At 37.2% G+C, this 13973-nt stretch overlaps 1 protein-coding gene across 1 annotated transcript in view; it reads left to right on the top strand.

Moving 5' to 3' along the window:
* The window catches only part of LOC138154688 (sodium channel protein type 9 subunit alpha-like), a 146204-nt gene that overhangs the window by 83993 nt on the left and 48238 nt on the right, over positions 1-13973 (top strand). The window contains exons 14-16 of the mRNA XM_069079663.1: positions 5480-5609; positions 6524-6762; positions 12514-12687. Coding sequence (XP_068935764.1) covers positions 5480-5609; positions 6524-6762; positions 12514-12687 — 543 coding nt within the window. The remainder of the gene's footprint in view (positions 1-5479; positions 5610-6523; positions 6763-12513; positions 12688-13973) is intronic.

The raw sequence follows: 13973 nt of genomic DNA, 5'->3' as shown, positions 1-13973 counted from the left end.
ACACAATGTTACTGATACTGTGTACAATGTTTTCCTGGTTCTGCTCATTTTACTTCGCATCAGTTCATAATACAAGTCTTTCTACATTTTTTTCAGAAATCTACCTGTTCTTCATTTCTTATTACACAACAGTATCCCATTACATTCATATACCACACTGTGTTCAGTCATCCATCAATTGATGGACATCCCCTCCATTTCCAATATTTTGCCACCACAAAAAGAGCTTCTATAAATATTTTTGCATGTATAGACAATTCCCTTTTTTATGATATCTTTGGGATACAGACCTAGTAATGATATTGCTGGATCAAAGGGTATATGTATAGTTTGGTTGCCCTTTAGGCATAGTCCCTAAATGCTCTCTAGAATGGTTGAATCAGTTCACAACTTCACCAACAGTGCATTTAGTGTCTCAATTTTTTATGCTTAATTTTGCTGGTTAGGTGAGTCTTGGTTGTAGTCCTAGCTCCTTTGCCTTCCAGAATATTATATTGCATGATCTCCAGTCTTTTTATTTGCATCTGGTAAGTCCTGTGTAATCCTTATTGTGGCTCCCCAATATTTGAATTGCTTCTTTCTGAACATTTGTATTTTTTCCTTGACTGGTTACTTCTGTAATTTGGCTATAATGTTCTTTGGAGTTTTTATTTTGGGATCTCTTTCCTGAGATGATTGGTGGATTATTTCAGTGCCTATTCCCCACCCCTCTCTGGATCCAGGATATCAGGGTAGTTTTCCTTGATAATTTCTTGAAAGACACTATCCAGGACTTACTTTTGATTTACTTTTGGTACTCCAATGATCCTGACATGGTTTCTCCTGGATCTGTTTGCCAGGATGCTTGTTTTTCCAGTGAGGTATTTTGAATTTTCTTCTATTTTTTTTCATTCTTTTGAATTTGTTAGATTGATTCTTGATGTCTCAGAGTCATTAGCTTCTACTTGCTTAATTTTAACATTTAAGTAGTTATTTTCCTCAGCTGACTTATGTGCTTTTTAAGGAGTTACTTTCTTGAGTGGATTTCTGTATCTCCTTTTCCATTTGACCAATTTACTTTTGTAAGCAGTTGCTTTCTTTTTCTAAGTTCTTGACTCTTTTTTCATAATTCTCTTGCATCACCCTAATTTCTTTTCCTAATATTTCTTCTGCCTCTCTTATATGATTTTTAGCTACTTTTTGAGTACTTCCACAAGTTCTTTATGGGCCTGAAAATATATCCCCATTTTTCTTTGGGTTTTTTCCCATAGTTGCTTTGACATTGTTGTCTTCTGATGAGTTTGTGTCTTGAGCTTCCCTGTTACCATAACTTTCTATGGCCAGGTTCTTTTTGTTCTTTTTATTTTGATTATCTTTTTTACCTTTTTCTTTCATTTAAATTTTAGCACTATTCATGGAGTAGAAGGGATACTATCTCAGGATTCTTGGCCCACGGTCTGCAGGCCCTGGCTGCTTACCTGGTGCTGCCCTGATATTGCCCTGAAGCCCATGGGGGACCCTCATATCTGGTGCCGTGCTGGGTAGGTGGGGTGTAGGGTGGCTGGTGCTGCTAGAGGCTGTTGGGGTCTGGAAGCTTACATTGGTTCTGAGCTGGGATCTCAGTGCTGGTGTCTGACTTGTGCTTAGGTCTATGGGGTGTTTCTGCATTTTCCCATGGCTACAGTTAAGAATGTGGAGGTTTGGCATCTGGAGGCTGCCTGTTTGCCTGGGGCTATGATGAAGCATGTGATTCTTCTCAGACCTGGACTTTATCAATTCCCCAGGCTATACTGAGGCCTGAGGGAGGTCCTGGTGTTGGCATTTGCCTGCTCCAACATACTGGGGCCCAGGATCTCCTGCTAATTTGCTGAGGTGGGCATTGACATTGGCTTGCTGGGATGCTTTCTGTCCTGAACTAAAGTCCCCCTTTACCAGAGGAAAACAGACCTTCCCTGCTGATCTTCCAAGTTTCTTGGGCTAAAAGATCATTTTGCCGCCAGTTTTGCTGGTTCTGTTGTCCCAGGATTTGTTTTGGGGCACTATTTTATGGTTGTATAGAGGTGAATATGAGAGTTATGGCAATTTCCTGCTTGCTCTGCCATCTTGGCTTCCAGAAGTGTGCATTATTTTCTTCATAGATTCTTAACAATGTTTTTCTACAGACTTTGCCCTATGCCTTGAATACATTTGTTCCTCACCTCTTCCTTTCAGAATCCCTGTCTTCCTTCAAGGCCCAACTCAGGTACCCCTTCCTACATTAGGCCTATCTGGTCGCCTAATTTCTTAGTATCCTTGCCTCCAATATTACTTTGTTATCATTTTGTATTAGATTACTTATGTACATGCTGTTGCCCTCCAGTAGACTGTGTTTGCCTTCAGGACTCACAGGACTGTTCATTTTTGCATTGGTATTCCAACAGAATGCACTGATTTTTTTTAATCAAACCAATTACCTTATTGGTATAACAATATCTCCATGAGATCCCCTCTACTTGCTCTGCAACTTATAGTCTTAGATTGCTGCCTAGTGTACTGGGGGTTTTCAAGACATACTGCTAATTTGTGGAAGAACAAGACATGAACCTAGGGCTTGCTAACTTTCTAGCCATTATTTAATTAGCCATCTGTCTTCAATACCTCACTAAATGCAATCATTTCAGTAGTAGAATGTAAGCTTCTCAAGGGCAGGGACTGTTTTATTTTTATCAATATTTATCAGTGCATGGCAGAGGAGAGCTTAATTAATTAAGGTTGAATTGAATTGACTCACCTGGCCAAAGGAAATTTCAACCATATCATACCCCCTTGCCTTATTTTTGCTTATTACAATAGGCTTTTCATTTTTAAAATAATCTCTTCTCTGATCAAAGCATCTGTGTTACCAACATAAAAAATATATTAAGTTTAGCCAACATCTGTAAAGAATCAGAAGAACATTATCGAGGGGAAGAGATTGAGACCCCAGTTATAGACTCTTTGTTGCTACTACTAGAATTTGATCTCCGGGAATGGTCTTAATTTTTGCTGAAAGATGGGATTCTCCCATGAGAACTGGATACAAAATTCTTGGAGACCTCACAAGACTATTCTTTGACTTAAGATAGCCAGATGATGGTGATGATGTCAATAATAATAACTAGCGTTTGAATAACTTCTTAAGTTTCATAAAGTGCTTTAAAAATGTCTTATTTTATCCTCAAAACAAATTCTGGGAGGTAGGTGCTATTATTATCCCCATCTTATTGATGAAGAAACTGAGGCAGACAGAAGCTAAGTGACTTTCTCAGGATAACACCACTAATAAGTGTCTTCTGAGGATGGATCTTAAACCAAGTCTTTCTGATTCTGGTTACAGGTCTGTATCCCACTGCAATGAGATCTCTGTAACTGGTTAAAGTTTCCTTAGCCACAGCAGTCCTTGATGCTATCCTCAAGAAAATGTTTAAATTAAAAAGTGTTTGCACAAACAAAGCCAACACAACCAAGATTAGAAGGGACACAGAAAGCTGGGAAACAATTTTTTCAGCCAGTGTCTATGATAAATGCCTCTTTTCTAAAATATATAGAAATTGAGTCAAATTTATATGAATACGAGTCATTCCCCAGGTGATAAATGGTCAAAGGATATGAAGAGGCAGTTTACATATTAAGAAATTAAAGCTATCATTAGTTACATGAAAAAATGCTCTAATCCACTATTGATTAGAAAAATGCAAATCAAAGGAACTCTGAGGTACTGCATCATACATATCAGATTGGCTCCATGACAAAACAGAAAAATGATAAATGTTGGAGAAGATGTGGGAAAATTGGAACATTGCATTATTGGTAGAGTTGTGAACTGATCCGATCATTCTGGAGAGCAATTTGGAACTATGCCCAAAGGGCTATAAAATTTTGCATACCCTTTGACACAGCAATACCACTACTAGGTCTGTGTCCCAAAGAGATTATAAAAATGGGATAAGCACTCACATGTACAAAAATATTTATAGCAGTTCTTTTCGTTACAGCAAAGAATTGGAAATTGAGGGGATGCCCATCAATTGGGGAATGACTGAACAAATTGTGGCATATGAATATAATGGAATATTATTGTTCCACAAGAAATGATGAGCAGGCAGATTTCAGAAAAACTTATAAAAACTTACATGAACTGATGCTGAATGAAGTGAACAGAACGAGACCATTGTACATTGTGTGATGACCAGCTTTGTTAGACTTAGCTCTTCTCAGCAATGCAGTGATCTAAGACAATTTCAAAAGACTCATGATGGAAAATGCTATCCACGTCAAGAGAAAGAACTGTGGAGTCTGAATGCAGATTGAATCTTACTATTTTCTCTTTCTTTTTTTTTCTTTCTCATAGTTTTCCTGCTATTGCTCCATGATACTCTTCACCCAATTGATGAAAATTAGCCAAATATGCCTCTGGCTTGTTCTCTAAGACTTCTGATTTGCCTTGTTAACATAGACTAACAGTCATCACTTGTTAATCACTTATAGATTCTGTTTTTTGCTGAAAAATATTTCCAGAAAATTAGTTATGACTTCTCAGACTCCCTGAAGCAAAGCCATAAATCTGGCATTTCTAGAATGTGGAGACAACATCATTGGTTCTTAACCACTTTGGTTTCAGGATCCCTTCATTGCAGACACCCACCGCCAAGAGATTTTGTTTATGTAGATTATATCTCAGTAGTTACCAAAATAGGAATGAAATGGATGAATCTTTATTTTTATTTTTTTGCTTTTTTGTAGGGGGGAGGGCGGGGAAATTGGGGTTAAATTACTTTCCCAAGGTCACACGGCTAGTAAGTGTGTCAAGTGTCTGAGGCCAGATTTGAACTCAGGTCCTCCTGACTCCAGGGTTGATGCTCTATTCACTGCTCCACCTAGCCACCCCATGGATGAATCTTTAAAATATTGATTTATATATTCATTTAAAAATAATAAATCCACTACATGTAAACATAAATAAAATGTGTTGTGCTTTTTAAAAATTGTTCTCCAAAACAAAAATAATTTAGTGAGAAGAATGGCACTGTTTTATGTGTTTTTGCAAATCTCTATTGTCTGGCTTAATAAAATACAGCTGAATTCTCTTCTACACTCAATTTGTTGTAATATGTTGTTTTTTGTTGAAATTATATGATGGAAATTTGACCTTACACAGAAAAGTAGTTTTAAAAGGGTGTATTTTAACAGGTAAATGATGTCTTAGTATTGTTATAAAAATAGTTTTTACCTCATAGACACACCTGAAAAGGTTTTAGGGGACTCCTCCAGGGTCTACAGACCACACATTTAAAACCATTGATTTAGATAAAATTAATATTTAGAGGAGGTGGAGATTGGATCAGTGAAGCATTATGTACTGCCTCACTGAGATATGAGAAACGTGCTCTATGAAATTTAAATGGGTTTTATTACTGATACTGATTTTAATGTCAGTGGGCAAAATCCAGCCCTAAAGCCTTTTCTTCAAATGTCCTTATAGGGAAGAACTGCAAGGACAGATCAGAAGGAAGGACAAATAAATTCTTTCTGTGTTTCTATGGACATATTGGATGATCCAACTATCAGACAAAGAGCTATGAGAAGAACCAATGTTTTAAACAAGATGGAAAGTATGCTATAACTATTTGCTGAATTTTAGATGAATTGTGAATTAACTTTTAGTCATACATGAGGTACTTCAGGTGAATTTAGTAAAAACATTGTGTTTTATGAAAGTGTCATGTGTTTCAGCTTTGGAGTATATTACCAAAATAGAATTATCACATCCTCTCTGTATAATCTAATAGTACACATTAGTTTGGACATGTTGTTGTTTAGTCATTCCTGATGCTTTGTGAACCCATTTTGGGGGTTTTCTTGGCAAAGATAATGAAGTTGTTTTCCATTTCCTTCTCCAACTCATTTTACAGATTGGGAAACCGAGGCAAATAGCATTCAGTGTCTTGCCGAGGGTCACACAGCTAGTAAGTGTCTGAGATCAGATTTGAATTCAGTTCTTCCTGACTCCAGGTCCAATGTTCTATCTACTGCACAACCTAGCTGACCCTAATTTGAGTATGACCTAAGTTTAAGATTGTAAAAGGCAACCTCTTCAAATCTTTTGGTTCTATAATTTTCATATGAAACTAACAAGGCTTTTCATAGGGAGAATAAAAGGTATTATGTCAGGATATTAAAAACTCTTTAAAAAGTTTCCTTCTCTTAGGAAATCATTCATTCTTACACCCATCACCATAGTTCAGGTATCTTTCTCAGAGTAAGGCCCACCTGTACTCTTCTTCAATTTAATGTTTGTCTCATTTTTCTCTATGTCCAATACCTGTACCATTAAAATTATGTGAAACTTGGATGGATTATATTATATTTTTATCTAAAAGCCTACTATCTGTTTATCAAATTCTGAATAATAAACCTGATTTCAAATTTCCCTAGGAAAACTGAGATGTAGAAATTTTACATTATCATTATAAAGGACAAAGAAATAGAACAATTGAAATTATTCATTTCATGTTTTTCTTCACAGGACTTGATGAGTGCAGGACTACATGTACAAACTGGTGGTACAGATTTTATAACATGGATATGAACTGTAATTGCTCTCTACCTTGGTTAAAATGCAAATATTTTATCTCTACCATTGTTACGGATCCATTTTTCAAATCGGCCATTGCCATCTGTGTTATTATTAACATCATTTTTATGGCCATGGATCACTACCCAATGACTGAGAAATTCTCCAACATGCTCTCTGTGGGAAGCCTGGTGAGTTTGCCATTTTATATCTTGTGACTTGTTACTATAACTTTCTTCTCTACCGTACCATTTTATAATGTATCTTATTTGTCTTTGTTTCTTATCAATTATCAATAATCACCCACTTACCAAATATGATGATCTATTTTCATTTCCTCCTTCTTGACTTTTCTTTTTAGCCTTTTGGAGGGCAATTGGGGTTAGGTAACTTGCCCAAGTCTACGCGGCTAGTTTTTTTGTGTTAAGTGTCTGAAGCCAGAACCGAACTCAGATCCTCCCAACTCCAGGGTCTTCTTGACTTTTCTACAGCATTTAGTACTCTTGACCATCTCCTCCTCTTACATATCCTCTTCTCTCTTGAATTTTATGATAATCTTTTCTTGGTTCTCCTACCTATCAAACAGTTTCCCTTCTTAAGTGTTCTTTACTGTCTCTTTTATAATTCCTTCTTTTCCTATGTCATAAAATCCTTGGTCCTCACTATGACTTTGATTCCCTCTACCCCTCCATTTTCCCCAAGGTTATCACCCTGCCCTGATTACACACTATTTCCTTCTGTATCTCAGCTGTTTGGTGTATCAATTCAAAACTACACTAAACTCTGCCTCTCCCCTTTGCCCTATCACCAATCATGTCTTGCTAAAAGCGCAGTCCTGAATTAATCCTACAATCTACCACTTTCGTTTCTGTTTACATGCTTCTCAGCAGAGCTAGATGAAATCATGAAACCATACTAAGTTGGGCCACTATAGATTTATATTATCAAATCTCAACTCAGTATTCCCTACAACAAGGCAATCATTCTATTCCCTAATCATTTCACTGTATCATTCTCCAACAGAAGATATCACAAACCTCTTCTCTCCTCAGACTTTCCATACTCACTCTTCTCAGCAAAAGATCTTGCTTTGTGCTTCACAAAAAGATAAAAAATTGAACCTTTTCCCTGATAACTCCCTTGTCTTCCCTTCTAATTTCATCCCATTCAGACTTCTTTCCCTAATATCTCTTTATTCCAGTCTTTGATCCACAATCCAAGCTGACTCTCATTCTGTATCTTTCCTCACCTTCTCAGCTAAGCATGAGAAAATCATCTACACCAGTGACTCAACTGTCTCTCTTCTTACACCCCTCTAAGTGCTCTGTAACTATGTGTCTAACCTCATCGTTCAATTCAAACTGTCCTCTCTAAAGTTATCAGTAATCTTTTTTTGTTGTTGTTAAGCAATTGGGATTAAGTAACTTGCTCAAGGTTACACGGCCAGTTATTTCTGGGTGTGGTGCTGAGTATCTGAGCCCAGATTTGATCTAGGTCATCCCGACACTGGAGCAACACTGGAGCCGGTGCTCTTACTCGCTGAGCCACCTGGCCGCCCCTAAGCAATTGGGGTTAAGTAACTTGCTCAAGGTTACACGGCCAGGTGTTTCTGGGTGGGTGCTAAGTGTTTGAGCCTGGATTCGATCTCCAGGTCATCCGGACACTGGAGCCGGTGCTCTTACTCACTGTGCTACCTGGCTGCCCTATCAGTAATCTTTTGATTGATGTATCTCATGACTTTTTTTTTTTCATCTCAGTCCTCAACCTTATTGATTTTTTGCAGCATTTTACAGTTAATGCCTTTTCCTCCTGGATAATTACTCCTCTACAGATTTTCATGACGCTATCGTCTTCTCCTTCATCTTCCACTCCCTGGTCAATTCTTAGCTTTTCTCTGGTGTCTCTTCATCCATGAATGAAGATATCCGCTATCTAATGATGTTCCCCAAGGCTTTGTCCTGCATCCTTTTTTCTTTTCTCTAGATTCTCTCACCTAGATATCTTATTAGCTCTCATGGGTTCAATTGTCATCTCTTTGCAGATAACCCTATGCAGCCCTAGTCTCTCTCCTGACTCTCATTTTCAACATCACGAACTACCTTTTGGACATGTCAAAATGGGTGTCCAGGAAACACCTCAAACTCAGCATGTTCAAAACAGAACTCATTATATTATCTCCTGCATTCCTTTCTGAATGAATGAAAGAGAAAAGTGTTCTCCACTATTCCATGGCACCAAGTCCCTCAACCACAGTTTCATTTTTGACAGTCCACACTCACCTCAAACAGGCATAAATTGTCTGTCTTGTCATTTCTACCTACATATCATCTCTTATTATATATCCATTTCTTTTTACTCACACAGCCTCTACTGTAGTTTAGATCCCTGTCACCTCTTCCCTGGGCTACTACAATAGCCCTCTAATTGGTTTCCTTGACTCAAGTCTACACCACTTCACTCTGTCCTCCACTAAGCTGCCAAAGTGATTCTCCTTAAGTGTAATTGTGACCATGTACCACCAGGTACTGCCTGATGTATCCACAATCAAATATAAAGTACTCTATTTGACATTTAAAACTCATCATAATCTGGATCATCCTTGTCTTTCAAGTCTTCTATTTCTTCCCCTTCACACACTCTGTGATTCAGCTACAAAGGCTTGCTTTCTGTTTTTTTTTTTAATGTACAATATTATTTCCCATTTCCTCAGTTTTGTGCAAGCTGTTTCACATGTCTAGAAAACTCTCCTTACACACCTCTGTTTCCTAACTTGCCTGGCTTTCTTTAAATGACAGTATCTTGGACAGAGAACTGGGACCAGAGTCAGGAAAACATGAATTCAGGTTTGATCTTAGACATTTACTGGCTCTATGACTCTGGGCAAGTCATTTTAGCTTCTTGTCTGCTATAAAGTAGAGATAATTGTGGTACCTATCTCCATGGCTGTTATGAAGGTCAAATGATATAACATTTGTTAAGTGATTAGCATGGTATCTGGGACCCAGCAGATGCTTAATGAATGTTCAGTAATTTCCCTTACTCTTCATATTCCACATTTTAAAGAAATCCTTTCTTGCTCCCCTTCCCATCCCTCAGCTTGTTCTCCCCTCTGACATTATCTCTCATATATTCCATATTTCAAATTACAAGTACTTATTTGCATGTTATCTCTTCCATTAGAATGTGTCATTCTTGAAGGTGGGGACTATTTTTATTCTGTCTTTGTATCCCCACTTCTTTCCATGGTTCCTGGTACATAATGAGTGCTTGATGAATGATTTTTGCTTGACTGATTGAAAATTATCTTTGTATAACATCCCATATTTATATTGCCCAAAACTGTTCTGGGGGCCCCGCTCACATTCAATTCACTATTTCACCAAGCATCTTCCTATTTGCCTTGCCTAACTTTTAACTGAAATAATGCCCTCTGGACCAGATCTACAGAGTTCATACCTCTACTGCATGATATTTAATTAATCTACTAAGCTTTGGATGTCCTGCCTGCCCTAGTGCCAAGCTATCCTGATGGGTAGGTGAATATTAATTCATCTAGCCAGCCACAGGATAGACCATCCAGCCATCTATCTAGGCTTTTTGCTACTTGCCCTGTTACAATACTTTTCCACCCTCCTTCCATTAATTCCTGCTGCATCTTGCTCTGAAAAGCACAATCTATTAATTCTTTCTAGAAAGGATGTGCCAATCAACTACCTTGTGACTCCACTATCTCTATGACTTCCTATATAGAAGCTGCCTTGACTACCACTCTCCAATAAAGGTTATTTCCTCCCATCAGAATGTAAACTCCTTGACTGTATCTCACTTTTGTACTTGTACTCTCAGCAATTAACATAGTATATGTCACATAGTAAATACTAACTAAACATTTTTTTCATCAAATCTCATTTTTATGCAGTCCTCTCTATTTCTTAATGACAATATCAATCATTATGGGCTTTATTATTACCCCTTTTTATTGATGAGGATTAAGACAGTGACACCAATTAAGAAGTCATTTTGGAGAAAAATCTGGAATTATACCCAAAGAGTTATTAAACTGTCTATACCCTTTGTCCCAACAATGCCAGTATCAGGTTCCACAGGGTGATTGGGGGCAAAAAAGAAAAGAACCTATAAGTTCTAAAATATTTATAGCAGCTCTCCTTGTGGTAGCAAAGAACTAGAAATTGTGGAGAAGCCCATCAGTTGGGAAATGGCTAAATAAGTTGTGGTATATGATCACAAGGCTACTATGCTATAAGAAATGATGCATTTGTTGATTTTTAGAAAAAAATATACAAAGACTTGCATGAAATAATAAAGAGTGAAGTGAACAGAACCAAGAGAATGTTGTATACAGTAGCAGCAATATTGTTTTTAAGAACAACTTTGAGTGAATAAATAATTTTGAGTATTACAAATACTCAAATAAACTACAAAGGAAATATGAAGAAAGATGTTATCTGCCTCCAGAAAAAAACCCCACTAATAAATAGATGTATGCATGGTATGCTTCTACAAACACACATGCATACACATATTTGTGTCCATTGGTAGCCATCTCTGAGGCAGGGTAGGGAGGAAGGGATAAAGTATAATCAGTGCACATCAGAGAATAAAAGAAAATTTAGAAGGAACCTTAGAAAGCAGAATAGCTTTGAAAGTGGTGTGGAGTACTTATTATATAGGTTTTTTTAAGTAAACAGTATGAAATGTTTAAAAAATTGCAACAAATCATGCAAAAGGGCCTGAATTATGGTAGTAGCTGTGTGGATAGTAAGATGGGAATATATATGAGATACATTGTGTTAGTACAAAGCCCCAAATTTTTCAAATGACTATATACATGGAATGAGGAGACATAGTAATACCATGGCAGAAACCTGAAAAATTTAGAAAGATAGTAATGCCCATGACAGAAATTAGAAAGTTTGGGAGATGAGTGAATTTGGGAGAAAGATAATAACTTCTATTTTGGGCATGTTAAGTTTGATATGTCTTCTAGACATCCGTTGTTAAATCTAATATGCATTTAGTGATGAATGATGGTCTCAAGAGAGAGATTCAAACTGAAAGCTGAGAACTGAGATCCATCTGCTTAGAAACACTCATTGAATTTCGGAGAGATGATTAGGTCAGCAAGTGAAAGAATGTAGAAAGAGAAGAGGGTCCAAGCTAGAGCTTTCGTGTATACCCAGAGTTAAGAATCAGTCATTGCATAAGCCTTATTAGACATACAACATTTTTGTGTATCTTCCAAAACAAAAACTGATTAACAAGTCTTCTTTGTATAGGTCTTTATAGTTTTCAAGGCACTTTTATATATACTATCTCACCTGACTCACAGAGAAGCTCTGTGAGGCAGGTAAATTCAGAATATTATTTCCTCTAGTATAGATGAGGAAAAAAAGGCTGAGAGAAGTTGTAGCTTGTCAAAGGTCATGTTTTAAATGAAGGTGATTTTTTACTCTGTCTTAAGAAAATCGATCCTCTTAAATCCTCTATGTGTGTCTGTGCATGGATAAACACATATACATATAAATATATATATAATTTATGCAAAAACTGATGAGGATATATAGCTTAATTTTAAAACAATATGACATAGAAATAATTACAATAGAAATAATTCATATATAAAAATTGTTATAATGTAAAATAATATAATTAATATAACATAACCTAAAAATAGGGACTGGATTCTTAGTTTTGTCCTTATAGGGAACTCCTGGATAAGGACCCATCTTCTACCGATGCCATTTGGCACCTTCTTTGCACCTTATATCCTAGACAATAGCCTCCATTCCTGAAGGATAAAGAGCCAGGGTTACGCAACCAGGTCATGTCAGAGGCAGAAAAAAATTATGGCATACACCCAAACACAAGCATAATTGCAGGTCTTTGTTTCTAAAATAGCATTCAATTTTGTTTTTGTTTAGGTCTTTACTGGGATCTACACAGCAGAAATGGTTTTGAAGATAATTGCTGTAAATCCATGTAATTATTTTCAAATAGGCTGGAACATATTGGATAGTTTTATTGTTTTACTTGCTTTAGTAGAGCTGTATGTAGCAAAGATTTATGCTTTGTCATTTCTCAAATCATTCAGACTGGTAAGTACAAACTAATCCAATTGTATATTTCCATGTATTAGTCATTGTGGAATTCGTTGTTACTAATAAGCCTCTTGGCATTCCTGGGTTATGGAAATAGGTCAAGAAACTGGAATCCAGTGTGCTAATTCAAGGCCCAGGGATCAAAATGGGAGGTAGGAATGGAAGCAGGTTAGGCCCAAGAAGGAACAGACACTTCTGTTCAAAAAGAGTCATTAATCAATCTGGCTATGACGGGTTTTGATGAGAACTAGGCAATGGGTTAAACATTCCAAATCATGATAGGTAGATAATAAAGGAGGCAGCTAGGTAGTTCAGTAGATAGAGCACTGGGCCTGGAGTTAAAAAGATCTGAATCCAAATTCAGCCTCAGTCACTTAATAGCTGTATGACCCTAGGCAAGGTACCTGACCTTTGTCTACTTAAACCCACTTGGGAAGAAAATGACAAACCACTCCAGTATCTTTGCCAAGAAAACACCAGGACAGTATGGTCCACAGGGTCATGAGGACTCAGACATGACTGGACAACTGAACGGCAGCAATAGATAATGAAAGCCATGAACATAGCACTTAGTCAGTGATAATTCTGAGAACTCTCCTTATTCTCTATTTTAGTGTTTTGGGAGGATGTAGACAAAAATTACATAAAATGTGAAGCTCTTAATGGGTTCTTTACTGTATTGTTGGAAGAAATATTCACATCAGTGAGATCACAAATTCTTAGAAGAATCAAAAAGGAATATAAGGAATTCTATGAGAACAAATGTTATTTCATTTCCAGTTTCTGGATCTTCTTTTTTTTTAAGCAATTGGGGTTAAGTAACTTGCTCAAGGTTACATGGCCAGTTATTCCTGGGTGGTGCTAAGTATCTGAGCCCGGATTTGGTCCCAGGTCATCCCAACACTGGGGCCAGTGCTCTTACTCACTGAGCCACCTGGCCGCCCCTAGTTTCTGGATATTTTTAAGAAAACTTAATATCCTTCAACTTTTTGTTTCTCTTGCTTTTGACCAGAACTATGATTTCATTTATGTAGGATGATCCTGGTGAAGAATTTACCCTAACAATAAGATTGGCACCTTCTCTGATACTTATACCTTTAAAGTGTTTCCTGATGGGTTAAATGATTTGCTTAGGGTTACATAGCCATAATGTATCAGAGACAAGATTTTAACCCAGGTACTCCTGATGCCATAGCCATCTCTCTCTCTCTCTCTCTCTCTCTCTGTCTCTCTGTCTCTGTCTCTCTCTCTCTCTCTCTTTCTCTGTCTCTGTCTCTCTCTCT

The sequence above is a fragment of the Petaurus breviceps genome, unplaced genomic scaffold, assembly GCF_028583685.1.
Source record: "Petaurus breviceps papuanus isolate PSGF00001 unplaced genomic scaffold, PetGlider_PUasm1.0 91133, whole genome shotgun sequence".
Classification (NCBI taxonomy): Eukaryota; Metazoa; Chordata; class Mammalia; order Diprotodontia; family Petauridae; genus Petaurus; species Petaurus breviceps.
Note: the sequence above shows the minus strand (reverse complement) of the source record. Positions and strands in the feature narration are given on the sequence as shown.